At 40.2% G+C, this 27,195-nt stretch overlaps 1 protein-coding gene across 2 annotated transcripts in view; it reads right to left on the reverse strand.

Annotated features, from left to right (window-relative positions):
- Positions 1 to 27,195, reverse strand: part of LOC133498273 (protein kinase C-binding protein NELL1-like) — a 216,065-nt gene that overhangs the window by 61,615 nt on the left and 127,255 nt on the right. For both annotated transcript variants that reach the window (XM_061814900.1, XM_061814901.1), the window contains one exon: positions 4,063 to 4,188. In XM_061814900.1, the coding sequence (XP_061670884.1) occupies positions 4,063 to 4,188 (126 nt within the window). The remainder of the gene's footprint in view (positions 1 to 4,062; positions 4,189 to 27,195) is intronic.

The following is a 27,195-nucleotide window of genomic DNA, read 5'->3' on the forward strand; positions in this document are numbered from 1 at the left end:
ATGATGTTAAAAGATTATTCTAAACTAGATAGGTTGGGACATACTGTCAATGTTCATATAAACTCCAGATGAACAGTTCCTACAGAGCTGACAATTGTTTTTGTTTTTTGCAATTGACCTGCCTCACTGCATAATCTAATAATGACGTAATTCTTCTTCCAGAGACAAAATGATACAGCCCCTATTTCCAATAAAGTTGCAACACTGTATACAATACAAATTCACAACAAAAAAATAGGATTTGCAAATCATTTTCAACATATATGCTAAGACACAATATTTAATGTTCAAACAGATGAAGATTAATGTTTTTCTGAAGGTATTCCCTCAATTTGAATTCGATGTCTGCTTAATGCTTAGACAGGGGCAACAAAAGACGAGGGAAATTGAAGAATGCCCCCCTCCAAAAAAAATAAAAATAAAAACTCCCCAAAAGGCTCAGTTGGCAATAAGCCACCATGGGAACGACTCCATGAGCAAATAATCCAACATTATAAGAATAACCTTTCTCAACACAAAATTGCATGTCATCTCAGGTCCATCATAGCATCGAAAGATTCTGAGAATCTGGAGAACTCATAAGCAACAAGGACAAACACCAAATTTTGAATGCCCGTGACCTGTGATCAATCAGGCACCATTGCATGAGAAACCAGAATCATTGTGGAAATTATAGAACCACGTAGGCTCAGGAACACAGTTGACAGTTCATCACAACATCTACAAAACCAAATTAAAACAGTACCATATGATGCATAAGCCATGTATCAAAAACATTGAGAGACACCGCTGGCTGTAATGCATTTTATTGATTGAAATTAGAAATTTCAAAATCATTGTATTCTGTGTTTGTTTTTTTTCCCACACTTTACCAACTTCATTGGAATTGAGATTTGTATATAAATCTGTGTGTGACTACACATTTGTGGCATTTTGACAAGCAAGGGTCAGAACCTCACATCTCCTGACCCTGTGTTGATTTCCTGTTTCCAATCAGCTGCTTGCCTGCTTCCATAGAGGTGAAATCAAGTGGAACCACAATTACTGCAGCTTCCTATTGTTTACAGAGCGCTGTCAGCACAAAGGACAGGCACTTCAGCGGGGCGGATGATAAAAGAATGAGGAATAGGAAGAGAGAAAGTCCAATGACATTTTTTACCTCAAAGGAAGAAACTGTGGAGGTTTTGATACTAAGGTAAATTACATGAAACACAAAGAATTTTCTATGTAGCTGTGAGAGCTGCATGTACACACACACACACACACACACACACACACACACACCACACACACACACACCACACACACACACACAATGAAATACATGTAATAGAGCTACTTAAAAACTTCTACATGCATCCACTTTCTGTAACACATAAGGGCGTTGTGGAGCCTAACCCAGCTACAGTATTTTGGCCCAATTGCAAGAGGGAGATTGCCACTGAACTGCTCAGCAGCCAATCAAAAGATACTTAGAAACAAACAATCATTCACTCTCCCATTCACACCGCAGAACAATTGCCCCCTCCGTACAGGGCACTTAACCACGCCTCCTGAAGTGACGTCACGCCACGTGCGCTGACGTCAGACAAACAATTAGCAAAAATATCGGCGGAGCAAGAAAAGAATAGAGCGAAACTGTCCGATTTACCGGCTGATTTCTCACTCGCATTCTTAGCTAACAGTGAAATATTGTTGAAAAGCAGACAGCAGGGCTTCAAGTATTTCAGCGAGCGGTATTTCAATGGTATTTACATGCATATCGACGGAGAAACCATTGATATTAGCGCAAGATCTTTCCAGAGTCAGAGGAAGACCAAGAAGACACATAATATAATATATTATAACCCAAAGTCGAATTTGTCATTGACAGTTTCCTATTTTCGTGTTACATATCACACTTGTGTGCAGAATCTGTATATGTATCTGTATAGCTGTTTGTGAACCACCGTATGAAGGAAAAGAAGGCGAGGCTTGATTTACGAGTTGTTTCTCTCGTTTTCTTTGTGTAACGTCACGCGCTCCCCTCAATAATTATTCTTGAATTAGTGCCGAACCTACGTAAGTCCCGACCGAGTACGACAATCACTACTTTAGTGTCCTCAAACATCCTTCTTTCAGTCTTGGTGTCTCGGTGCACGTCGAAGGCTTTTAGGACTCGCTAGTCCGGTTTAGCTTAGCTCACTAGCCGCCAACAAAGAGACACGTTTGTGCAATCAGATCATCGCAAAATATTGCTCAACACAGATCAAGTGTGACAATCATTCACACGTAGCTATATTATGCAAGCGAAGAACTGCTAATTCATTTATATGAGACATGTATTGAAAATAAAATATAGGGCATACCTTCGTGCTAACACAGTCCGGTTTACCGTAGCCGCGAACAAAGGGACACGTTTGTGCAGTCAGATCATCGCAAAATATCGCTCAACACAGATCAAGTGTGTCAATCATTCACACGTAGCTATATTATGCAAGCAAAGAACTGCTAATTCATTTATATGAGACATGTATAGAAAATCAAATATAGGACTTACCTCCGTGCAAACATATCTGTTCCAGTTGATGGATTCAGTTGATCATGCGGTCTTCCACAAAGTTTTATACATCAAAGACATTTTTCGTACTTGGTCTTCTGTTCCGGTTGATTTTACATGGATTCAGTTGATGATGCGGTCTTCCACAAAGTTTGATCCATCAAAGACATTTTTCGTACTGGGTCTTCAGTTTTGGAAAAAGTACGAATTGAACTCCACCAACTAGCCTTTCAGGATACCTGTCGTCACTGTTACAAAGTCCGTGACTACACCTCTTAACCATATCTATTGTTAAAGAACCCAAATACGCGATAAAACACCAACAGAAGCCATACTGGACCATCCAGCGTTGTCTGAGAAAACTGCGGGTCCAAAAAAGGGGCGTGGTTTATGCAGATCTGTGGCCTCTGATGTGTCAGTGACGCGGATTGCGCAATTTCTCCAGAGGGGTCAATTAAGAGTCTTTACTACCTCACAAGTTTTTTGGGGTTATGGGAAGAAACCAGAGGGCAGTGATTCCCAACCAGGGTGCCATGGCACCAGAGTTTCAATTGGAGAGTTTCAATTTCCAGTTTTACTAAATATGTGTGGAAATTATAATTGACTAATTACAAATATTATGGTGTGCATCTATCAACGCCAGTGAAATATGATGATGGGCAAAACAATCAAATCCTCATCCATTAGCTGGAAGAAGGTACAATAATCCAATCTGTCTGTATTTAGCTCCCTGGTTTCTTTCAGTTGTGGTCAGTCCATTGTTTGTTCTCGTAAGTCTTTCTGTCCATGCCCATGCCATTGTCTATCTGTGCTCTTTCTTTGTCCCCACTCATGTTTTATTTCTAGTTTTTGGTTTGGCACAACTGCCTCAAAATTCTGAGGACTGGGGTTCAAATCCAGGCCCCACCTCTGTGGAGTTTGCATGTTTTCTCTGTGCTTGAATGGGTTTTCTCTGGGTAGTCCGGTCTCCTCCCACATCCCAAAAACATGTATGGTAGATTAACTGACAACTCTTAATTGCCCGTAGCTGTAAATGTGAGAACGAATGGTTGACGACCAGTTCAGTGTGTAGCTTGCCTCTCGTCCAGAGTCAGCTGGAATAGGCTCCAGCATGGCCCCAGCCAAATAAATGGTTCAGAGAATGGATTGATGAAAAAGAGTGTCTTTACTCTTTGAGGTGCAGGTACACAGATGAGTTTTGATTGACCTGAGGACTTGACGCGAAAGTGTTGTGACCAGCTCAGTGGTTGCTTGGATTCCGAAATGTACTGCATATATCTGTGAATTCTCCTCTGCACTTGATCACATATGCCAGGTGTCTTTTCTGGGTATGGGGTGTACCAGCCTTTGTGTTAGAGAGTGTTAGAGAGTTACCAGGTTTGGACCAGAATGTTGTGGAGTTTGAAAGTTTCTCAGACAGACCTCATAGGGTATGTACGAAATGGCTGGAAACTTAACTCATACAATAAATGTCGATCTTAAAACAAGAGTGAGTCATGAGATCTATCCCCAAACAGACATACCAGTGCAGGAGTATTCATCCACTCGGGTGAAGCCTGGCAAACAGTCACAGCGATGGTTCCCAGGCAAGTTGACACAGACTGTGTTGGACTGACAGTAATGCATCTGGGTTGTACATTCATCAATATCTGGGAACATATAAATCAGACAGTAGTTTAAAAAGTCAGTAAAACTTCCAAGTCAACTTATGAACAAAGTTGATTTAGCTCACTGTACAACTTTCACACAACACCAACGATAAGTCTCACAACCACTACTTGTGACGTTTTCAGGAATCAAGCTCAAGCACTATTTTTGTTGTACTTTGTCATCTGAAGTCAATTTACCTTTTTTTAAAAAGTATGAGTTAAATACACAATGCCCTGGGTTCATATTCAGCATTTATCAAGTTGTTGACTTATTATACACCTACACTACTATCTTGAAAATTCACGAGTTCATACTAACTATGCAACTAAAATTAGTTTGATACACACACAAAGGCACACATGCCAGAACACACACACACGCACACACAGTACATAACATGAAATAAGATGCTGAATTATGGAACCACAGAATTATCTTGAGTACTTCATAAATTCCAGCCATGCCCATTCTTGTAGTGTATAATATCAATATGATAGGTTGGCTATTTCATGAGAGGAGGCATAAAGCTGCGACAAAAAGTATGAAAGCTATTTCAATGCTCTGGATAGTCAATCACAAGTCAACTCTTGAGTTTACAGTACCTTCTACTCTGACCTGAAAGCAGTTTAGTTAATTTCTTTCTTTCTTTCTTTTTTTTTTTTAGAACCCTCCACATCAAGTGGGGGGTGGGGGGGAGTGCTGTACAATTTAGACTGGTTGTCAGTCAATTGCAGGGCAAATACAGTATAAACAAACCAAAATAAATCATTCACTATTATGGACAATTAATAGTCTTCAAGTACCGTATTTTCCGCACTATAAGGTGCACCTAAAAGCCTTTTATTTTCTCAAACTCGATGGTGCGCCTGATAATCCAGTGCACCTTGTATATGGATCAATATTGAGCCTTTAGTGCAGCTCCATCTAATGGATGCATAACGTAACCCCAGACTCTACTGTACCATCTATTCTATGCACCTTATAATGCAGTGCCTCTTATATATGAAAAAAGTTTTCAAATAGAAGGCGCATTGAAGGTGCGCCTTATAATGCAGTGCGCCTTATAGTGCGGAAAATATGGTAACTTGCCGTGGATGTTTCTAGAACATGGAAACGAAGCAAGTGAACTCACGTGAAAGCACAGGAAGACCTGAGTCAAGAATCAAACTCAGAACTTCATGACTGTGAAGCAACTACTATTTGCTTGTTCCATGACCTCAAGTATTCAAATATGAGAGCCTTTTTAGGTCCACTGCTATATGATGGTAAGTCTGATAAGGCTTACTGGTCTTTGCCATTGCAAACTACTCTATCCTGTCCAATGCCTGCTCCCTCAATTTGTGGCCTGCCGACAGAAATGGATCTGTCATTTCACAGGAGGGAATTTTCCCTTTTTTTTTTTTTTTTTTCTTTAACTTAGCAGGGTGTGTCTGTTTCTTCCCTTTCCTGTCCTGCTCATTGTCATATCTCTGCTGCTTTATTCATGCAGTGATGTAGGTCAGGACTGGAGAACAGCTAAAAATAAGACGAGATAGGAAGGACTCTATGTGTGCATGAGTGTTCACGTGTGAGCTCGTGGAAGTGTGGGTGAATCGTCCCGACTGAGATGACTATTACGGATAACCTTTGTGAAGGTATATAGTTCTGGTGTGCAGTTTTTCTGTAATCATTACATTACAGTAAATCCGTTTCTCTCAGGAGCTTAGTTTGTTTTACTCTGATACTTGCAAACTCAAACTCTTGCATCACACTGCAGAAACGGAATAGAGAACACATTTGGAGACCGTTACTTACCTATACAGATATATTTTAAAAGTTTGTTTTTTCTCTCTTGTCACAATTAGAAACATTTTCCCGATGTTTTGTACATTTTGTTTGTGGTCTTGACACACAGTGGAGGGATTTTCCCTGGCAATTTGCATTCCCCTTCTTCTTTGGCCTCTCTTTGTCACCCTCTTTATTTTTATTTACACTGAAATTAATCTCACTCAACAATTTTGCAGCGTGATAATTAAAGCTGGCAGAGTGTGACACAGAGAGAACACAAACACACGTACACACAGATTTGATATTGTATTCATGTTTTCCAGTCCACAAACATATAATCCCCCTTTTTATTTTAAACAACAGACTCATAATAAATAAATAAATGAAAAAGATACAATACTAACTACGTATTTGCAACAGAATTAAAAAAATATACAAATTACCAGGCATTACCAACAGGCACAGCATCAGTTTCCATTCTTGAGAAAAAGTGCCACTATTGCCACTAAATGGTTTGTACATTTTCATGAGTGTGGTTGTTTTCAATATCTAATCATGTGGATATTCAAATCCCAAATCAGAATCGTAGTTTTTCTGTAGCAGCACTTCGCTTGAAGAGCTATGTTCAATCGCATAGTGTGTGGCGAAAATGATCCATCTGTGATTTTTAAGTAAGTGTGCTTCAGTCACGTTGGGTACAATGCTCGGTGATCTGCAAAACCAACATAGCATTACCTAGCGCCATGTTTTGGCACTAATAGAGCAAAGCTGTGTGAAAGGGATTTAATCAAGTGGAGGTATGAAAATGAGAAAACACAAGATGAAGCTAAGAAGTACAACTTTGTTACTTGAGAATATTTGTAGATTTCCCTGACAGAACTAAATACTTACTGTATGTTCTATTTAAATAATTAATCTTGTATTTGATTTGAATAAGGAGAACAATGACCACATTGTCGCTTAGCTGCCTTTCTCTGCGGGGCTAGCTAGGCTACAATTTAAGTAAAATAGATTGTAGTGAAGTTTAGCACACTACACTTTCCTAGTTACTTACTCAATTTTGATGTTTCAGTCACTAGTGCTACAACATGTAAGGACAGGACAGGTCAGGGAAGAGGACTGGAAGCATGCAGAAAAGGGGCCGTGAACCCGGCTGTACAACTGAAGTGTGGCGGGAATGGCTATGTTAATTATAAACATCTGTAGGACCAAAGTATGAGGGGATACCCAAGAAATTCACAGTTGGAACCTATTTGTTGCAATAAGTGAGTTTCCCCACATCCGGTGAATAAGTTCCATGGATGTGTGTTTGCAGACTGCTTGAGAATCACTGACAGCTTACGATCTAGGACAGGGATGGTTTAATTTACATGAAATAATTTTGAGTTACATTTTTCAAACTAGGAACTGGTTGACCGTTTTGCCTGTATTCGTGTAACATTACTATGTATTGTATTTTGTTCATCACTGTTATTGTATGTTGGCTTCAATTATGATGATTAATATTCCAGCTTTTATATGTTGTTTTCTAAATACAATTTAGGAAATCATAAATGAATAATGGGCATATTCCTCATTCTAGCTTGACAGTCATTGTTCGCAGGCTGTATAGTATGACCTCGGTCCTAAAATCTCCATGTCCAACCTTCCTGTATGTAATGAAATCTGATTTACCATCAAAACTATCTTAATCTCCATCTTGGAATTGTCATGATCAGTCCAAGTTGAGCCCCACCTCACAAAAGGTCAGCTGGACAGACTGCAATGTGCCACACATTTAAAACTTTGAATTTTGCATGCCCAATCTGAAATAGAAAAATAATAATCATAATTAAAGCAATAGCTAGAGCAAATTTAACTTTATTGAAGGTTTTATTTTCAATAGATTACAGCATTCCTTCTCAGGTGTACAGTATGGGCTCAGTCTTATATACATAAGCGTGTACAAGTTTAGGTTTACAATTTATGTGTACGGTTCTGGCTCATTTATGGAATGATGTATTTTGTTGTCATCTTTTTCACATTAAAAATACTTAACATTTGACTACCATACTGAGTGGTGTACAAAACCGTCTATCCAGATGGAGCAAAATAAGCCTGCATTTCTCCTCACTCTTCTCATGCCTCAAACTTGAAAAGAACGGGAGCATTATCTTTTTATATGGTTTGGGCCAGATTTTATTCATGCAGGAGTCTCCGTGGAGCAGTGTGCAGAGACATCAAATGTCTCAAACAAATGACAAGACCCTGTTATCTTTCCAAGCTGCTAAAACATTCCAGCTAAAAACATGATTAGCATGCTGTGCCTGACTGCACCCCACTCTGGCACAGCACGTATTTAATTATACAGAGCTTTTAGAGAGACGTCTCATATCGGCATCATTGTCCTTCTTGACGATGCACATAGAGGAGGGAGAGTTTTGTTGGAGTATGTGGGAGGGGAGCTTTAATCGAGCCATCAGTCTGAAACTCTGAATATGGGTTACCAATCACTGAACTGCACTCTTGCAGTTTCAGTTGTGAGATGTGTGAAATTATGTCAAAGGATTCACTTATCTTACAGGTGCTCAGGTGCGTGTTTGTGTCTGTAATCTTAATAACTGTACACCAGGTTGCTGATAAAGATGTTCCAAATGTCACAAGTAATCCATAGATACAAAGTAGAAGAAATAAGATCATAAAGGGAGGTGCAAAAAGGGATGTAAAGACATGAAATCACGTAAAATCTATGAAATAGCAATCCAAACCTTTGTCAGTGCAAATGAAAATGAGCTGTTTCAGTCCTAATATACAGCGACGGCTTGGTTACAGGCGCATATCTAAGCTTCTGAATGTTCCTGTGAAAATGGTTGGGGCCATAATACGCAAGTGGAAAGCCGATCATACAACCATCAATTTGCCTTGATCGAGTGGGTGCTCCTTGCAAGATTTGTAACAGAGGAGTGCAACAGTTGTCTAAGAGCCAAGGACCACCTGTGGAGACCTTCAAAACGACCCGGAATTAGCAGATACTGTTGACACAAGGAAAACAGTGAGTAATGTACTCAACGCCATGGCCTGCATGCACACTTACCCTGCAAGACCCCATTGCTAGAAAAAAAAAGCACATTGAAGCTTGTCTAAAGCTTGCTCAACAACATTTGGACGAGCCAGTTAAATACTGGGAGAATATTTGATCGGATGTGAGCAAAATTGATCAGTTTGGATGCCAGGATGCACACCACGTTTGGAGGAGAAATGGCATTGCACATCACCATAAAAACAACAAAAACCAAACAGTAAAGTTTGGAAGTGTCAATGTAATGGTGTGTATTGTACACACACATGCAACCAGACACACCCAGTTGGTCAGGAGGGTCATGTCAGTCCGCAGGCAAGGATAAGAATTTGTATATTTTAGATTAATGGTGTGACTGAACTATTGCCAGTCAGTTGCTAGGTAACCCGTAACATTGAACCTAATGACCTAACGGATATCCATGAGCGATTATTTACCTTGTTGTTGATTTGAGAGGGAGGGATGTAGAAAGACAGGGAGACGGAGGGTGGGAGAGAAAGAGAGAGAGAGATTGGTGGTAAATGTTTATTGGAAAAGAATAAAAAAAGACAAAAAAACTTGTAAACAGAGTTGCTGAGAGAAAGAGAAAACTCGTATCCACAAATAAGACATAAAAATGTGGCCGGAAACAACAATTGTAACTTTACAGATGACAGGCATTAGTCTTTTGACAGGAACACATTTGGTGTAAATGTTTGAGCAGGCAGAATGGGAACGCTGAATTAGCTTCAGTGTTTGTCTCGTCTGGTAGAAAATAATACTGAGTGGCAGTGGGGTGATACTGGAGGGTGGGGGTGTGCAAGTAAATGCAAATATAATGTCAAATTTAATTGGGGTATCATTGTTAATTTTTGAGCTCAATTCTAATTGTCTTGGATGTACCTCAGACCATTTTACATTATAAATGACAGTATTTGCTTCTCACTTTTTGGTTAATGACAAATCATGAATCTTTTTGGAAGCCATTGTTATTTTAAAGAAACAGACACCATAATTTATGCACATTATATATACAGTACACCTTGGGAATATAGATATTGAAGTACTATAGATTAGGTGCAGAAGCATTGCAAGCAAACTGGCGAGGTCATCCACCTTTAGCCTTGAGGCCGCTTTATACTTGAGCATCCAGCAACCGCACTGACATCACTGCGGCTAGCCGACACAGTTTGCCTTTGTCCTTGAGCACAACTTTCACGCAGTTTTGAAAATGTGGTGCAATTCTTCTCAAGTCAGAGGTGTCGCTACAGCTGGTATTGGCTAGAATGCCACAGGGTGGAGATTCCTCAGCAATTTTTGGTTACTTCCAGTAACCATTTTTACTTTCCTCTGTGTTACAAGGAACTAACCCAGAACAATGGTTTCTGTACAACAAATGGACCTAAATAACCGAATGATTCCAAGTTTGATACAAGCATATGTGAGCCCTATTGCATCCACTTTATCATAAAAAATTAAACTCTCCCTCTTGTATCCATTCAATTTGTCCCCCACCCCCTACTAGAAACCTTTGTCACTACAACAACTCAAAGAGAGTACATAGGAGAATCCAAGATGGCACCCCTCTGAAAGTTCACAACTGCCTGGATGAAGGTAAAAAGACAATTTTTACAATTTTTATAATAGCCTAACACAAGCACATAATCTGCAATGAGGAAAACAAAACTCTTGATGATAGGCTTGAAGATGAAGAGAAGGGTCTCACAATGTCACGGGCAACAAAAGTGGTAGAAGCAAATTGAAAAGAGAAGAGAAAGTCACATCCAGCTGCTGAGTTTGATCAAAGTAATGACCTGATGAGTACGGAAGAAGAGGGTGCAACAACATCACAGACAACCAAGCAGCAAAAGAGATGAGTGTGGGCTTCTGTGCATTTTCAAACGGAGAAGATTCAATAAACTAGCAGAGATCCAGAAAGAGTGGAAAGAGGAGGGACTCACTGCTTCAAAAACCACCACATTCAGACACATCGGAGAGATGGGCTACAACTGCCAGGTTCCTTGGGCCAAGCCACTTCTGAGCCCGAGCCCGAATTCTAGGAACTGTCTGAACTGGGACAACAAGAAGGATTGGACTGTTGGCCAGTGGTCTAAGGTCCCATGAAAGTAAAGTGTGGCTTTCATAATAATTGTAGTCGTAATTTACTACACTCCACTTGTATTTAGAACTGTACATTAACATCGTAACAAGCTTTTATTTAACTCCTGATAAATTGAGTCCTCCTCTTAAATGCATCCACTGTATAAAATACTGAACCCCTGGTTCAGTATGCTACATGAACACTCAGCATACTCATAAAAGGAAACTTGATCAGTGGTCCACTTGAACTGACCTTGGACCGAGAATACTCTCCTTGGTCTCCCTCTCCAATTAGTCCTGCGCCACTGCAGAAATCTCTATTTTTGAGAGGTCAACTGTGAATCTGTGCAGTAGGCTGAGGATTGCACGTCAATCGAAAAACTGAATGTATAATGTAAGGAGATGTCCAGAACTGACACAATCATGACTTTTGCTGTGTGCAGCTGGTGAGTGGCCAATGTTGACATACATGAATCGCAACATCTGCTGATTGGCTCTTTCTCCTTGCACAGAGTCATTGTCTTTACTTTTACTTAAAATAATAATTAAAAAATGAATGATTCCCAAGACTTTTGGGAGCATATTATATGGACTGGGGCCTCCACTCCCTGAGAAGGGTTGCGTCAGGAAGGGCATCCGGCGTAAAAATTGTGCCAAAATATATATATGCGTTCATCTGAGATGACACGCTGTGGCGACCCCGAAAGGGACAAGCCGAAAGAAACACACACACATTATATGGACTGACGAAATGAAAGTTGAGCTTTTTGGAAAGTGTGTTTTTCATTACATCTGGCATTAATGCAGCACACAGCATTTAAGAAAAAGAACATCATACCAACAGTTACATATGCTGATAGTACTGTGATGGTCTTGGACAGGTTTCCCCCCTTCAGGACCTGGACAACCTGCTGTGATTGGTAGAAGCATGAACTCTTGAAGTGAAAATTCTGAAGGAAAATCTTCAGCCATCGTTTTTTCATGGCACTGTGAGACAAAAACTGCATTTTCACTGCAAACTACAGCTTTAACGCATAAGCACAAGTGTCTAGAGGGAAATTTAAACTCCAATGCAGTAGTGATTACTAAACAAAAGATACAGTTGCCACAGAAGGAAAACAAATGTTAGCAAAAAAATGAAGTATTTGATTCCGCATCTGAAATACAGTATTAAAAGCAAATTTTAATGTTAAGATATGAAATCTTAGATCATAGTCACTGCAAACTACAGCTTTAACGCATAAGCACAAGTGTCTAGAGGGAAATTTAAACTCCAATGGAGTAGTGATCACTAAACAAAAGATAGTTGCCACAGAAAGAAAACAAATGTTAGCAAAAAAATGAAGTATTTGATTCCGCATCTGAAATACAGTATGAAAAGCAAATTTTAATGTTGAGCTATGAAATCTTAGATCCTTGTTTTTTTAACACTTGCAAGGTTAGGCTAATGCCATCCCATCAATGTTTTGTAGTGCTCGGCATGTTTAGGGTTGTGGGAAACCGGAGCCTGTTTTAGCCGATTGTGGCTGAAAGACAGAATACACCCTGGACTGGTCACTGTTCAGGACAAACAACCATTTAAACTCACCTTCATACCATCATAAGTGGGAACTGAACCAACACAGGCTGCATGGAAATCAGATAAGTAAACCACAACACTAGTTTGGATAACACCTACATTTGACTCACCAACAGTATATAACTTGTCCTTGGCTCTAATGCATTGTTCTCTCGACTCACCAAAGTGCCATCAGCATCCTGCTTGCATTGAAGCCATCATCGCCATACTGACTCAAGCATTCGTAATTTATAACTGAGACACCAACCTGATGCCCTGAGCAGCTGACATTCAATGAAATCTGAAGGACAGTGACGGAAACAAGGAGTGTGGTTGGAATATGCCGCGAGCACAAATGACAGGAAGAAGCACTTAAAATGTGATTTCCTCCAGTGTTTATATAACAAGTGTATTTAAATGCCGGTGACAGCAAGCAACAGATAAGATGAAGCAATGGAAAAAAAAAAAAAAATCCCTGGAATTGGCAGTGAGATCTTTTATCTGGTCAGCTATCCTTTCCAGCATGTAAACGACAGGAGGACAGACGTTTTAAAGCTTGAAGGGGACTATTGCTTCACTTGGCAATAAAATTCCCTCAATTAAATTAACACAAAATCATAATTAAAGTCTCACTCTCTGGAATGATAAACTATGGAGAAGGCAAAGGGATTTTGAAGACAATGAACTAATTGTTCTTTCACCTTAGCTTTTGCATGAATTAGTGTTAATGTCTCTCCAATACAGTTTTTAATATCATACACAAACTTGATAATATGTGACAAAGTATTTTTTTCCCATTTGCATTCTGACATACCTTGACAATGATACTGTAAGTATTCATTTTAAAAAAAAAAACATACTTGTCAACACCAAATACATGTCACATTACTTTTTTGCAAGTGAACCAAATATATACGAATATATACCAAATATATACTATTATCCGAGACAAAAGTATGACTTTTGTTTGTTTTTATAAGAAAGGAAGAGAAATGAGAAGAGGCAGCAAATGAAAAGAATGTCATGAGCAAGGGTGGACCACGGCCAAGAGGGGCGTGGCCTGGCCACCGCTCCAAGTGGTTTCGTCTCTGACACCTGTCGCCGGTCACAGCTGTGTCACATGAAGCACTATGATTAGACAATGTATTTAAAGGTCAAGTGTCATGAAAGGGATGGTTTTTAGTATGTTATTAATAAAAAAAACAGCAGCCGCGATGGACCCATCTGTTTTTTCACCACAAAACATGTGTTTGACGTATATGGCTTTTTGTAACTCCCGCCATGAAAATGCTCTCAAGGGATTTGTTTTTGAGACTAAGCAGGAAGTGGCGTACGGGGCAGGAGTGCCCTCCACTGGACTCATTTGTTGCCATTAGTTTTACTTGCAGGAAGGTAGCTCGTTGTTCCTTCCTGTTAGCCAAAATACCAGCTTGTTGCATTGCTGGATATTTCTCAAACACTCGGGAGGATGAAGTTACGCTTCATAAGTTTCCAAGAGACCCGTTTCGTTGTGAAAAAAGGATTGCACAGGTGCAAAGGACAAGAGCTTCCTGGGTCCCAAACAACAGGTGTATATAAAGGTACTAAAAAAATAATCATGGTTTGGGGTGGACCACGTAATCAGTCTCTCAAAACGTAACAAAAGATCTGCGTACGACAGGGGTGCTAAATGTGTCGATGTGCGCGTCGGATGGCTGCCGCGCCGGCTCGCAGACGGCGGCTATGAACAACGCTGCTGGCAATGGCGCACTAAGCCGCGTGCGACGACAATGCCACAAAGTGGCCCAACTCGGCGCTGTGATATGCCACCTCGGCGCCGAAAATGAGCCACCCCGGCTGAACAAGGCCGAACCAGCCGGCCTTGTCGGCCTGGGTGGCTCGTGCCGCGGAAGTGGATTGGACGATTTGGCTGGTAGCTGGACATCATCTAAATATGGCTTAAAACAATAGGCTAATATTGCCCTGGTAACTTCACTCGGTTGTGAGATGTTCTCTTTTAAAAGAGCTGCCGTGTCAGAACGGGCATGTTCGTCTTCCACAGTAGGGGCCACAGCGTGTTTTCAATGGCGAATGTCCGGGGTGACGTCACGGACAGGAGATGCAGCCAAAATGACAACCACTTGGATGTCGAATCAAACTTCTGCAACTTTATGCATGGATGACGCGCTTTCCACTCATATGCATTTTTTCGTATAGACACTGAAGTGAAAAATGTTATATGTATTTTTCATTACAATATCTATTTTAGAATGTTTATAGGGATGACACTTGACATTTAAATTGGGAGTTTTGTCACTGCCATTTGCCAGTTCGTTGAGTATGCGTTCCTGCATCCAGGGTTACTCCACCACTGCACCATTATAGCTCAGTCATGCTTTTGGTTATGCTCTTTATTTGACTCATAGTTATCGGACATTGTTTTTTGTGTTTTGGATCCTGCCTTCTTGGACTGTGTTGTCGTGCACAATTTTCGTTTCTAATAAAACCCACTGAACATCATGTCCTCATGTTGGAATCCTGCATTTGGGTCCGCCCGTGCACTGTTGGTTCGTGCCAAAGAATAGAAAGCAATAAAAATAGAAACATTTTTTTTTTTGCAATGCCCCCCAAATTTTTATAAATGTTTTAATGGCAAAGGGAATGGTGATGTCATGTATGGTAGGAAACGGTTGTTTTATGAGATTTTAGGGGGGGTGGCACATTGGCGCAGCTGGAAAGCGTTGGCCTCACAGTTGTGAGGTCCAGGGTTCGATCCTGGCCCTGCCTGTGTGGAGTTTGCATGTTCTCCCGTGCCTGCGTGAGTTTGCTCGGAGCACTCCAGTTTCCTCCCAGATCCCAAAAACATGCAACATTAATTGGACACTCTAAATTGCCCCTAGGTGTGATTGTGAGTGCGGCTGTTTGTCTTGATGTGCCCTGCGATTGGCTGGCAACCAATTCAGCTGCCCGTTGACAGCTGGGATAGGCTCCAGGACTCACGAGACACTTGTGAGGATAAGCGGTTAAGAAAATGGATGGATGGATGGATGGATGGAATTTAGGGGCCTATTTTTCCATAACATTTGAGTTGAGAGCTACATTTAATGACTGAGGGAATTTGACTCAATCACATCGGTCACCAACCTTTTCGAGACCAAGCACTATTTTCTCGGTGCTGATTGGTACAAACGGCTACCAGTTTGACAAAATGCCTTCCGAAATAACAAATTTGCACACACTATCTATATGTTATTATGAATTAACGAAATGGTTGTTTGTTTCTATGTGCCTTGTGATTAGCTGGCAACCAGGTCAGGGTGTATCCCTCCTCCATCTGATGATAGCTGGTCAACTTAATAACAGTCAACTTAATAAATGATTTAATAACGTAGGAACCCCCAATATCAATATGGAACATGTTAGTTCAAAAACAAGTGTTATTTTCCAAGGATTACTTTTGCAACATTCCTAGAAAATCCCTATGTGCCCGCATTGGTAAGCCATTTCTAAAACAAGTTTGGAGGCTACTTGTATTCCTTGGGTGCTTAGAGCTTTCCCTGCACTCACTCTAACATTATATTATTTTATGTTTAATGATTGAATTGCTCAATCTTGTACAAAAAAAAAGATTTGTAAGTTGTTTTAGACTTTTAGATACACTGTTAAACAAACGAATATTAATTGGCAAAGGTTTTTTTATGTTCACAAAGAAAACTAAATTTAAAATCCTAATGCCATGAAGTCAGAAAAATAAACAGGTATGCAACAAAATCTGCGCGACCACTGCACACAACTAAATGGCCCTTGGCTGACATTGCATCACATTTTTTGTTCATCTAGCTTCTCTTTTTGTTAAAGACTACTCAAAATGTTCCAAAACATTGCTATATTCCTATAACTTCTATAACTTCAAAATCATATATTTTAAACATTTACTGAAAAAATATTTTAAAAATAAATAATTTTGTCTGTCACACACCAAACTATGTGACTGAACACAGCTGAACAGTTATGTGATTGAATTTCACGTGTGGCCACTTGTCAACTCGTAGTTTTGGTGTAATTCAGAATGTGAAAAACTATTAGTCATAGAAACAACTGCGATGACTGCAATGGTGTTGTATTTTTAATATATATATTTTTTTACTTCTGTAACATTTCTTGACCTGCAACTTGTCTGGGGAGACGACATCAATTAATCGACTTCAAATTGATTTTAAATGGCATTGTAGTCCATTACAAAAACCTTTTGTCGTTCAACTCCTATGGTGAATGTAAATCTTCAGGACTAAACTTATGCCAGGTGTGAGTTGCTAACTGTATTTTGTTTGTGATTTTCCACTTCAGTCGCATTCAGCTGCATCACTTGGTGGGGTGGCTTATAGTCTCACATAGCTAGTTTGGCTATACCAGTGGTTGCTTGTACAATAGTAATCAACTTCAAATCAGCAGATGGAGGCTACATGACTGTTTTGCTAATTCATTCTTTCGCTTTGGTTTGTTCTACATTGTTTGTATGGAGGTCCTTTCGTGTCACCTGTCATCATTCCAGGCACTGAACCTCTGTCATCCCCAAAGGGAGGCGCATACTTGGGCAGGAGAGCACAGCACGATCAGCCAGTCGTCTGGTCAACCATTTCCCTCATCATTTTTTCATGAGCTGCAAGCTTTTCTCATGTATGACATACAAAGGGTAAGAAAGCAGGAGAAGAGTTGTCCAGTGCTCATGTGCATGTGCAATGTCCACAAGGGCATAGTGGTTTGGGGCAGACAGAAATGAATCATGGGACAACAAATGTCATAATAGTGTAGGAACAGTAGAGGTTTTGGGGAAAGTCCCATTCTCAATTAAATGTACCAAATTCCTTCTTGGGTTGTTGTTGTGATACCAGATGTTTGTTTTTTTGTGAATTATTTATTGTATTTGACTATCAGTTGGAGGCGCAGAGGCACTGCTGGAAAGGGTTGGCCTCACAGTTCTGAGGTCCCGGGTTCAATCCCGGACTCGCCTGTGTGGAGTTTGCATGTTCTCCCCGTGCCTGCATGGGTTTTCTCCGGGCACTCCGGTTTCCTCCCACATCATAAAATCATGCAATATCAATTGGACACTCTAAATTGCCCCAAGGTGTGATTGTGAGGTTAGCTGTTTGTTTCTATGTCCCCTGCGAATGGCTGGCAAATAGCTCAGGGTGTACCCTGCCGCCTGTCCGTTGACAGCTGGGATAGGCTCCAGCACTCCCCGGGACCCTTGTGAGGATAAGTGGCAAAGAAAATGGATGGATGGATGGATGGACTATCAGTTTACATAAAGGTATTTTAGTAATATCAGTCAGAAGACATATACACGTAATATTACTTTTAAAAATCAGTCAGAGAGCTCAGCAGAGTGTGGAAAAACCACTCACAGACAAGAGCTTGGCATGCATGGTCACCAGTCTGGTCACATACTGAATGTGCGGTGACATTCCACTCGTCAAGCAGAAGTCATAGCAAGTCAGCCAACATGATCATTTTTGTCACCCCAGAATAGAGATCATATCAAAGCTGACTCACCAGTTAAGCCATTCGTTCAGCGACTAAATTATTGAGAAAGTGTCTATTAACACAGTTCTGTGGAGGTGAGCATGAGTTTGATGGATGGAGTTTGGTCCCAGACTGTCAAAGTATTGGATGGCCACAGGTTACTGAATCTCACTAATATTTGTAACAACTGAACATTACCTTCAGTGTCTGGCCTTACAAAGGAGCATAACCACATGTCCTTGTTTCAGTGCAGCCATTTCCAACACTCGCGCAAATTACCCTCCTGGCAGGGGGAGGAATCCACTGGAGCCCCTTGCCCCAGTGAATGATTGGTTTTCAAAGAGCAAAACGTTTCAGCGTCGGCATCTCCATTGGATATTATCTGGCAGTGCCACTTGTTAGGGATTGTGTGTCATGTGCAATGTTGGACTGCAAATCTATAGAAGGTTCCTAAGTGCTGAAAGACAAACTTTCCTTCTTGAGTTGCGTTTTGTCTCGGGGTATATTTTAGCAGGGCCCATGTCCAATGCACTTCTAATCAGTTAACAGTTGGCAAGGGGAGTGAATAATGGGCACATTTTACAGACTGAGAATTCAGATTTTGTGAAAACTGAGCTTTCCATCTCTTGATTTGTAATTTACCCCCAACGAGAGTAAAAATCCAGATACTGCCAACTTGACCTTGCCGCTGACCTCTGAATTATTCCACGCGTGATTAGTTCATTCTTCACCATGTTACAAGCAACACACAGGTTTGTTCCTTTTACGCGTCATCCTGCACACTTGAAGGTCGCCTGGCAGAGGCACACCATGTGAGAGATTTTTACACTTAACTTAAACCTGATTTACTTGAAATGATTTCAGGTTCCACTTCATCTACTGTCTATGTGTACGTCCTCCATCACTGTGATGTCATGATGAATGGTTGGCCCACAGAGCAGCTGAGTTGAAGAGTGAGAAAGCAAAAGGAAATGCACTTTCTCCTGTCCCTTTTTATCGCTCTATTTCATCACGGAAATCACCTCGTTTATTGTGAGCACTACACCATTAATCTCATACTCAGTGGCAAGCTCCATTTTCTGTGTGTGTGTGCGCGCGCGTTTCTGCGTGCATCCATATAGTGAAGTAGAAAAATGCAGAAATGTGACAGATTATAATGTAATTTAATCCACATTTTCTGGATTTCTTCACCCTTTAACAATTTAGAATAACACAAAACATTACCAAGTTCGTCAAGAGCCTTAAAAAAATAATACGGTGCAGTGATTATTAATTAGCAACATAAAGAGAAATCAAACTACAAAACTAATATTCACAAAATTCAAGATGTGTAGAGAATTAAAGTGTTTTGTTATTTATTTTTTAATGAGCCACTCATAATGGCTATACTTGTAAGATATAAGTTGTTGGAATATTGTTTGTGCACGACTTTGTTTTGTGTGTCCTGCAATTTAGCTTCTTAGTGCTGGCATATAGTGTCATACAGCTGCTGAAATAAGTACATGTGTTTAATGCATGACCGTTTTTCTCACTAAATACACCGCCAAAGGTGCTGACAAATTCACCAGATCTTGAGAACGACACATGTAGTCCATACATACAAAGAAAGTAGAACAAATAAACTCAGAAATTAATTTGTGTGTGAAGTTGTGAAATGACAGGCCGGGGAAAATTATTGAACATATGAACAATGGGAGGTGCAAAAAGCCATTGAAAGACAAGACAAGCCCTAAAGTCTATCAATAATGAAGCAGCAATCCAGCTCCTTTCAGCAGGATAATAGTCTAAAGTATAATGTCAGGAAACTTAATGAATAATAAAAATAAATAAATAAATACATAAAAATCAAGCTGCTAGAATTGCCCAGCCACTCACCTGACTTAAATTCAATCAAAATTCTGTGGAAAGGAGTGAAATTCAAGCTCCATAAAAGAAGCCCACAGAACCTTCACAATTTGAAGACTGCTTGTTTGGAGAATTGGGACAAAATCACAAGAGTAACACATCCCAACTAGTTTCTCCATACTGGAGCCATCTTGAAGCTGTCATTGCAAACAAAGGCTTTTGTATTAAATAAATAGCAGTTTGTGTGTTCAATACGTTCATTTCACACTGTTACACACAGCTTAATTTCTGACCTTATTTGATCTACTTTCGTTGTATGTATGAATTAATCGGGTTGTTCAAGATCTGCTGACATTTTCAGGTGAGTAGCACCTTTGGAAGTATATTTAATGAGAAAAATGGTAATGAGTTAGTTATGTCAGCCATTGTATGTATATGTGATATGGACTGTATATAAGTAGGTAATACTCCGTTTTCCATTTTCTGTACCACTTATCCTCATGAGGGTTGCGGGCATACTGGAACTTATCCTAGGTATCTTCAGGTAAGAGGCGGGGTACACCCTGAACTGTTTGCCAGCAAATCGCACGGAACATATGAAAGACCCATTAAGACCTACAGGCAATTTAGAGTCTTCAATCAACCTAGTATGCATGTTTTTGGGATGTGGGAGAAAACCGGTGTACCTGGAGAAAAACGCACACAGGCACAGGGAGGGAGAACATGCAAACTCCACACAGGTGGGACTGGGATTTGAGCCCTGGTTCTCAAAACCATGTGGCATATGTGATAACCACTATCCATTGTGAAAGTATGGCAAGTATGAAACTCTTTTCAATTTCTGGTGTTTTGCGATACTACAATACCCTCTCACAATCTGAAACAGTTACAATGTACATCATCCTTGGATCGTTTTAGTTGAATTAAAAAGAGTGTATTCCATACTCGTTATTTATATATTAATTTGCAGAGGAAAGTCTTGGCTTCATCTGTTGAGAATTTTATCAGTTGCTTGCTGCTTCCACTCCACAACAAGTTAGAAGTTCTTGGGCAGGGAGGATGTTCTTCCTGCTTAATATGTTAAATAATTCACAGCTAACTCTATAGCAGTCTAAACAGAATTGTGCTCCGTACTGGAACCTTCAGTGCAGCGCAGGAGGACAGCGGCATGGTTCTTGGACTAATGTAACATGACAGCATTCACCTCGGATGATAGAGAGTGGAAGAAAACTATCAAAATGCTTATAAATATCTTATAGAGCCACTGAAGAGAAGCGCAACGGGGGGAGGGCACAGGACACAGGGAGCGGCTGTCAGATTTGCTCCTCCTCTGCAGCAGAGGCACAATTCACGCCAGTCACACAAACCACTGGGACTATGTTGTGTGTCTCTCGGCATGTGGTTACAATGTCATTACGTTAGAATGGGAGCAAATGATTAGAAATGCTGTTGTATTATGGAGCCTTACAGTATAACGTTTAAGCATCATAAGGGAAACAACTATGTTGTAAGTACTGTGCAAAAGCCATGCACACAGACACAAAAACATACATGCCATTGAATCTGCAGGAGGATCAAATTGTTCTTATACGCATTTCAGAGGATACAATGGGAACACACAAAAGTACTCACAGTTGAACACGCATGAGTGTTCCACAGCAAAATATCTAAAGAAAAAAAATCAGAGCAACTCAACCTCTGGTAAACGGAGGTTTAGAAGGAGTTAATACAGATGAGATATCGTGGTGCAGGAGCACACCTCCTCAGAGGCCAGCTTGGCTTTCTTTCCCCTCTTTGTTTCAGTAAGGGTGGATGGTGGATGACTGGTTTGCACATCAGACTCACAGTTCTCAGGACCGGGGTTGAAAACCCAGCCCGAATCTGTGTGGAGATGGATGGATGGATGTTCTACATCACAGCAAATGTACTTCTCGTGACCCTCATTTATCAAAATGTTTTAGCCAATTTTGGGATCGCAGGTATAAATTCTCTGACAGGACTATCAGCATTGATTGCCTTTTTCTGTTATGCTTCCAGAGACTGAAACGCCAAATATGTCTCATTTCATGTTTTTTTTTTTCTCTCAGACTAAATGCATTGTACATCTTAACATGACAAGCTCTTAATTTGAAGATACCCGATACAGCTCATCAGGATTTAATAGGAACTGCCAATGTCTCTTTAAATCGCTCCTCTGCCAGTCTCATATCATGTAGAAATCATATTGATGACAGATTTACCTATGCCCTTCATCTTGTGGCTTCAATCCTAGCTTTTTAAAAGTTTCTTAATAAAAAACGCAAAATATGTTAAATGCTGGTTGAGATATGAAAAAATCTTAAAATAAAACAAAATATTATATCGTTACTGAACATTAGAATAGCAGAAGTCATCTATTCTTCTTCGATTGTCTGCATGACTGCACTTACAGTAGCATCACTTCCCCCACCCCAACCCCACCAACCCCATGGACAAGGTGGTTACACCAGAAGGCATACCACACCGAATTTGAAGCCGCATTAAATCAAGATTCATGAATTGTTTTACACGATAAGTATGTATTTTAATCCCAAGTGTTTTAATAAAGTAAATCATTATAGAGTGCCATTTTCCCTATTTAAAACAAATAGGGGTGAGGGAATGGGAGGCTGGAACAGCTTAATGGCATTTCATTCAATTCAAAAGGGAAGATGATTTAGGTGGCACAGTTGTCGGTTGGTTAGCACATCTACCTCGCAGTTCTGAAGACCCGGGTTCAAATATGTCCTCGCCTGTGTGGAGTTTGCGTGTTCTCCCTGTGCCTAAGTGAATTTTCTCCAGGTATGCCGGTCTCCTCTCACATCCCAAAAACATGCATGGTAGGTTAATTTCAGGAATGAAAGTAAGTGTACATGGTCTGTGCCCTGTGATTGGGTGGCGACCAGTTAAAAGTGTACCCTGCCCTTGGCCCAGTCAGCTGGCACAGGCTCCAGCATGCCCTCGAGTCCATTAAGAATAAGCGGTAGGGAAAATGGATGGATGGATGGATGGATGGAAGATGATTTCAAATCAGTGATATGAATTCATGGCATGGAGCTGGAACAGTCACCAATGTCTGTGTTGAGTATACAGACATAGGTGGGCAGAGTAGCCAAAAATTGTACTCAAATAAGAGTACTTCCTACTTTAGACTAATATGACTCAAGTAAAAGTAAAATAATTACTTGAGTAAGAATAAGAACTCACTGAAAAAAGTGATTAACTTCAGATGGTTTTTTTTTTTACTAAATATGAATGTTCAAATTCAGGTACTGCTGGAAAATCGCAAACATAATAAATAAAATCTTTATGAAATAAATTAAGGAAAATTCAGATCCAAGAAATGGTCTTATACCATATTTTTTCGACTTGTTAAAGAGCACTATACTGTAAGTTCACCAGGCTAAAAAAGGAACAAGGATGCAGGGGACATTAAATGTATACACAAAAGAATTTGACCAAGATCTTTTTCAGACTTTCTCCACAATTAATGTAACTTGGAATTTGGACAGCTCAAGTTTTTGAGAGGGGAGGTGAAAATAAACAACTGAAATAAACTTGAATGTGAGTCAATTGTCAGTCATCAGTTTTATGATAGACATACATGAAAGCTTTATAGACCAGAGTCTTTCTTTGGATTCACTATCTGTTTTGCATTCGTGTTAAAAATGTGGCTTGTTTTCTGTTTTTATTGTCTTCATTTGAGATGGTGGTGACATGACACATCTTCATTACTTAGCAATGAAAATTACAATGTAGAGGGAAGGAGTGGCACCAACATTTTAAAATAACACCAGAGCAGAACTAGAACAAAGAGCCTGGCAAACAACCACAAACACTGCAACATACTGTCTCATTAATAACCCAACAGTCACCCAACAAAATGATGAAAATAGCGGGATTTAGAAAATGTGAAGGGGCAAATCAAATTGCGATGTTAAAATAAAATGCCATAACACAGTCAGTCATGCATGGCTTAATGTGAATTATTAACTGCAATGTGACTTTCATAATACTTTTAATGAACATCCCAGACCATGTCTGCACAAGGTGACTACTAAGTGCGAGAGCAACAGGCAAATCACAGTGAGTAATTAGTTTGACTGTTTCACAGAACACAAGTGTGCACAGGAAGGGAAAAGTACCAAAACCTTTGTATAAATCCGACAAATTTTTGAATGACCTATCAATGTAACTGAAAGTGAAACTTTGGGAGAACGTCATGCGGACAATAACAAAATCGACTGTTACATTACTAAACGGCTCACCAAATAATTTGCCATGTCATCTTTCTCTGCGCCAGAAATCCCTTCTTCACGAAATGCATGCAATGTTCCAGTATGCAAACAGAAAGCAAAAACAGCATCACTTATGTATTGTACCACTAAATGTCATTGCATATTCATGAATTACTGTCATCAGATGATCCCGGAGCATTTGGCAGAATCTGCCTTATTTATATACGAGAGGGATTGCAGAGGTAGCTTACCAGTTCAAAGAGTTAAAGAGTTATTTACCTCCGTATTAATTTCTTTTTGTACAATTGAAGTAATTTGAATGATACCGAATGGCCATCGTGTTCACAAGACTTAACGATATTTGGTTTCTTATTTGTTGCCAAAGATTTGGTAGACTGAAGAAAACGGCACAGTGTGGTAACATGTACAGTGAAGAAAATAAGTATTTGAACACCCGGCTATATGGCAAGTTCTCCCACTTTGAAAACGTGTAGGGGTCTGAAATTTTCATCGTAGGTGTATGTCCACTGTGAGAAAGATAATCTAAAAAGAAAAATCCAAAAATCACAATGTAGGATTTTTTTAATGTTTTATGTGTGTGATACAGCTGCAAATAAGTATTTGAACAACTGTCAATCAGCTAGAATTCTGACCCTCAAAGACCTGTTAGTCTGCCTTTAAAAGTCCACCTCCCCTCCATGTATTATCCTGAATCAGATGCACCTGTGACAGGTCGCTAGCTGGGTAAAGACACCTGTCCACCCCATACAATCAGTAAGACTCAAACATACAACATGGGCAAGACCAAAGAGCTGTCCAAAGACACGAGAGACAAACTTGTGAACTCCACACAGCTGGAAAGGGCTATGGAGAAATTGCCAAGCAGCTTGGTGAAAAAAGGTTCACTGTTGGATCAACCATTAGAAAATGGAAGAAGCTAAACATGGCTATCAATCTCAATTGGAGTTGAGCCCCATGCAAGGTATCACCTCATGGGGTCTCAATAATCCTATGAAAGGTGAGGAGCCATCCCAGGACTACACAACAGGACTTGGTCAATGACCTGAAAAGAGCTGGGACCATTGTTTCCAAGGTGACTGTTGGTAATACACTAAGACGTCATGGTTTGAAATTATGCATGGCACAGAAGGTTCCCCAGCACATGTCAAGGCCTGTCCTAAGTTTGCCAATGACCATTTGGATGATACAACTGAGTCGTGGGAGAAAGTTTTGTGCTCAGATGAGACGAAAATTTAACTTTTTGGTCATAATTCCACTAACCGTGTTTGGAGGAAAACGAATGATGAGTTCCATCCCAAGAACACCATCCCTACTGTGAGGCATTGGGGTGGTAGCATCATGCTTTGGGGGTGTTTTTCTGCACATTGTACAGGACGACTGCTCTGTATTAAGGAGAGGAGGACTGTGGCCATGTATTGTGAGATTTTGGGGAACAACTTCTTTCACTCAGTCAGAGAATTGAAGATGGGTCTGGCTGGGTCTTTCAACATGATGATGACCCAAAGCACACAGCAAGGAAAAAGAAGGACTGGCTCAGTAAGAAGCATATCAAGGTTCTGGCATGGCTAGCCAGTGTGCAGACCTAAATCCAATAGAAAATCTTTGGAGGGAGCTAAAACTCGGTGTTTCTCACTGACAGCCCAGAAACCTGTCTGATCTAGAGAAGATCTGTGTGGAGGAGTTGACCAAAATCCCTCCTGCAGTGTGTGCAAACCTGGTGAACAACTACATTGAACTTTTGACCTTTGGAATTGCAAACAAAGGCTACGGTACCAAATATTAACATTGGTTTTCTCAGGTGTTCAAATACTTATTCCAGCTGTTTCACACAAATAAATTTATAAATGATTTCTGGATTTGTCTTTTGAGATTTTCTCTCTCACAGTCGACATCCACCTACGATAAAAATTTCAGACCCCTCCATAATTTCTAAGTGTGAAAACTTGCAATGCAGCAGGGTGTTCAAATACTTATATTCTTCACTGGAAATTCACAAGTGAACCATTCCATCAAATTTATAATCAATAAACACCTCTGTGAAGTGTGCTTGAGTGTAGTGAAAAGGTGAGCAATTTTAGCACAGAACACGTATTGTTTTTTTTTTTTGTGAACTTTATTCTAACTTGCTATTTTCTTTATGACAGTAAAATTGTATACTGTGCCCACTTTTTGCACATCTCTGTGTATATGACCAACTTAACTGTGAAGTAGGAAGACGCATTTTAGAGAGAACCTCAAAAAGAACTACGACTGAATACCAGTTATTTTCTTGCTTGAGAATTATCGCTACTTGGGTCTGATATATGACCCATTTTCGGTGTATTGGATTAAAAAATTAATGTGGTCATGCTTTCCCGAGTGCATGTTTTAATGCTCCTACTCTTTCCATAAGACATGGGGGTTGTAATTCAGTATTAGAATCAGCTTCATTGATGTGTAACAATACAAGGATATAAGGTGGAGTAGCTGTAAAGTGTTGGCCTCACAGTTCTGAGGACTGGGGTTGTAATTCCAGCCCCGCCTGTGTGGAGTTTGCTTATGCTTCCTGTGCCAGCATGGATTTTCTCTGGGCATTCTGGTTTCCTCCCACATCCCAAAACCATGCATAAATTGGACACTCTAAATTGCCCCTCTGTGATTGTTAGTGGGACTGTTGTCTTTCTCCATATGCCCTACAGTTGACTGGCAACCAGTTCAGGGTGTACCCTGCCTCCTGCTTGATGACAGCTGGGATTGGCTCCAACACTCCCGTGACCCTTGTGACGATAAGTGGGTCAGAAAATTGATGGGTATGTGTGTGTGTGTGTGTGTGTGCGCACACATGCATGGTCATGCTGTAGTACCCCATAAAAGGGTGGGTGCGACCAAATAATTTTGTGGTGCTACTAACTTTATCAGCTAATTGGTACTGAAAAAGTTG

This window comes from Syngnathoides biaculeatus, chromosome 3 (genome assembly GCF_019802595.1).
Source record: "Syngnathoides biaculeatus isolate LvHL_M chromosome 3, ASM1980259v1, whole genome shotgun sequence".
Lineage (NCBI taxonomy): Eukaryota > Metazoa > Chordata > Actinopteri > Syngnathiformes > Syngnathidae > Syngnathoides > Syngnathoides biaculeatus.